The 3,320-nt window shown below is 41.5% G+C and overlaps 1 protein-coding gene across 1 annotated transcript; it reads right to left on the minus strand.

Annotated features, from left to right (window-relative positions):
• Positions 1-951: 951 nt before the first annotated feature.
• On the minus strand, positions 952-1,776 carry LOC112085442 (ataxin-2 homolog). The gene is made up of 2 exons (XM_024154656.1): positions 1,275-1,776; positions 952-1,178 (listed from the first exon to the last, which is right to left on the minus strand). The coding sequence occupies exons 1-2, from the start codon at positions 1,774-1,776 to the stop codon at positions 952-954; spliced, it is 729 nt and encodes a 242-aa protein (XP_024010424.1).
• Positions 1,777-3,320: the final 1,544 nt, after the last annotated feature.

The raw sequence follows: 3,320 nt of genomic DNA on the forward strand, positions 1-3,320 counted from the left end.
AGGGATCATCTTTGCAGTACATTGACACGATCAGAAAGAGGCTTCTAGACGTGTGTCAATTCCGGAAACGTTATCTTCTTGTTCATAGCTCCAAATTTAATGATCTCAAACGTTCTGGAAATAGGACTCAAATGTCGTGAATCTTCATGAAGGCCCTGTAAACTGAGTAAGTCTGTAAGTGCATCGTCCCTCGCAATCTTTGGAGCTCATCGGGTCGGTCTAAAACGGTGGTGAGACCGGTGCGTCTTCCGGTGAGCTTAAATCTCTGATCCCAACTCCAAATCCAATTATTCCACCTGCTATATATCCGTGATTCAATATAATTCAACTTTGATGAAGACCCTGTAAACCAAATCGGAGGGGAAGGCTTCCCAGTAATTACGTCTTTCAGGCGTATCGGATTTCTCCGGAATGAGTGTGATACATGTGCGTCTTCCGGTGGCCATATATTTCAGCTCAGTGCTCCAAATTCCCGGATTCTAACTGTTCTGGGTTTTGAACTCAATTATCTTCAACTTTCATGAAGATCCCGACAGCTGAATCGGACGGCAAGACCTTCCGGTAACGTGATTTCTGAGATGTATCTGCACCCGAGATTTTTGGCCGAGAAACTTAACCGTCAGTACGTGTTTTTGGCCGAGAGATCTACCCGCAGGAAGGATTTTGGCGGAGAATCTTCGACCATCAGTACAGCATTTTGCCGAGAAGCTCCATAATGCCCATTTTCACCATTTTTGATCATTTCAAGTCAATTTCTTCATCTGAATCACATTCTCCACTCCAAATAAACTCCATAAGCACCTGTTTAACACTTCTAAATCATGCAAAACTCTCTTGGTCCTAATGCAATCTCTAAAGTCCTAAAACAATGCCTAAAGACCTAAAATGTATGCAAATGAGAAATGATTTGGACTTAAATATGTGCACTAAATGATGCAATTTATGAATATATTACTGATAAGGAGGTGGTGGAACATAAGGCTTCTGAGGTTCTGATTTCTTCTCCACCTCTTTAGCTTTTCCTTTCTTTGAAGCTTCATCCTCTTGCTCATCCTTTGGGGCTGCCTCCCCACCAACTTGCTCATTGTCCTCAATGAGCACTCTGTTTTGTTCTAGACCTAGTAGCTCTTTGCCACTTCTCAAGGTGATGGAATTAGCATACTCCTTTGGATTTGGTTCTGGTTTTCCAGGTAGAACTCATTGACTTCTTGAAGTAGAGGCTTGATTCTGCTTCAGATCTCTTATCTCCTGTTGTATGGCTGCATACTTGGAACCCAAATCAGAAAACCCACTCTCAACCCTTTGTTGTCCTTGTAACAACTGCTGTAACACTCCACACAGGTCTGGACCCATTTGCTGCTGTTGTTGAACCGCTTGTGGCTGCTGAAACTGTTGCTGACTGAACCCAGGTGGAGGCTTGCTGTGCTGCGGCCGAGAACTGAAGTTTGTACCCTGATGCTGCTGCTGTTGCTGACCATACTGCTGTTGTGGCTGCACAAACTGTTGCTTTAGCTGAAAAGAACTTTGAAACTGAGGCTTAGGGGCAAAATTTTGCTGGTTCCGCTGAGAAGGATACACTTGATCTTGTGGGTTTGCTACATTAGTGCTCCTATAAGACAAGTTGTTGTTGGCATTAAAGTTGTTGAACCTTTGGAACCTGTTCTGGTTCCCAATGTAGTTCAACTCTTCTTGGGTTAAACCTTCTTCATTGATGTTCTCAAAGCTTGTAGACTCATCAAATTCACAAACATAATGGGTTAGTTTTTGAGAAACCATCTTCAGCTTGTCAAGTTCATTTCTCAGCTCTTTTTAGCTTCTCTAGTAAGCTTTTGCTCTGAGCTTAAATCATCTGATCTGTTTGCTCTGTCATAGTCTTCACCATATGTATCATTAGACATAGGCAGATTCTCCACAAGTTCTATAGCAGCTGTAATCTCTTTTGCCAAGAAATTACCATTGGAGGCTGTGTCAAATTGGTTTCTTATCTTTGGTAGTGCTCCTCTATAAAGTATGGAGAGTAGAGAAGCTTCAGAAAATATATGGTGTGGATACTGATTGATGTATATCCTGAACATCTCCCTTGCTTCTCCAAAAGTCTCATTGGGGCTGTCCTGCTTGTGGAGAAGAACTTGGTGAGGAAAGCTTCTTTACATTGTTCCCAGGTCTGAATGCTCCCAAATGGTAGATTCCTCTCCCATTGTCTTGCTTTGTCTCCCAAGCTGAAGGGAAACAACCGCAGCTTAAAAACATCTTCTGAGACTCCATTTATCTTGGTCAAGTTACAGACCCTATCAAACTGATCAATATGGTCCAATGGGTCTTCCATTGGTAGTCCATGAAACTTAGAGTTTTGGACCATATTAATCAATGATGCTTTAACTTCGAAGTTATTGTTTTCCACTGGTGGACAAACAATACCAGCTCTGTTCTAGTGAGCATTGGCTGTATCATTGGTTCCCACATAGATTGGTTGGTGTCCTCGACGTCTTTGAGCCCTTTGGTGTTGTTGCGCATTGGCCTGGTGCCTTTGCTGGTTCTGCGGATGCTGTGCCTTATTCTGATGGCCCTAAGCTTGTCCCGGGTGGACATTGGCTTGCTGATTCGGCACATTACCCTGCTGAACTCCTATACTAGCTCCCTGACCGTGCTCTTGATCCTGTTGCTCTGCTTGAACCGGCTGTTCAATATCAACGACGTGGTGCTCCATATCAGTAGCGTGATCTGCTTGCCTTGGCTGTCTAGCTCTTCTTTTTACCAAGAGGTTGATGTTGTCGTTTAGAGAAAATGGTGGACCACAGCTTCTAGACCTTGACCTGGTTTTCATACACCTGAAAACAAAAACAGAACTTGCAAGGTAATTAGTAAAACAAAAGGAAAGGACTTGATCTCAACAAAGTATCAAGAACTAATGCTGAACCACATTTTGGCAACAGCGCCAATTGATAACTAAGGTTTTTAGGCCTTTAGATGGGGTTATCAATCCCTTGTATTTGTAATACAAAGGGTTATCAATCCAAATATGTGGGTAGATACTAGTTCATGATGATATATTCTTAATCCAAGCATTATGATGAGTTTGATTTGTGACTAATGCTTAAAATGAAACTAAAAAAAGTATTAAACAAGTGATCAATTGAAATGAGACAAACAATAACAAGTAAGCAAGATGATAATGATATGATATGATGAAGGAAAGTTCCTAGACATGACATTTGATTAGGGTGTTTTTATGCTAGACTAGTGAGCTAATGAACAATCAATAAAGAAAATCCATTTAACAAAACTCATTAAGCAAGATAATCCTCTCATGAAGGTATTAA

Source organism: Eutrema salsugineum, unplaced genomic scaffold, assembly GCF_000478725.1.
Source record: "Eutrema salsugineum unplaced genomic scaffold, Eutsalg1_0 scaffold_3, whole genome shotgun sequence".
In the NCBI taxonomy this organism is placed as follows: domain Eukaryota; kingdom Viridiplantae; phylum Streptophyta; class Magnoliopsida; order Brassicales; family Brassicaceae; genus Eutrema; species Eutrema salsugineum.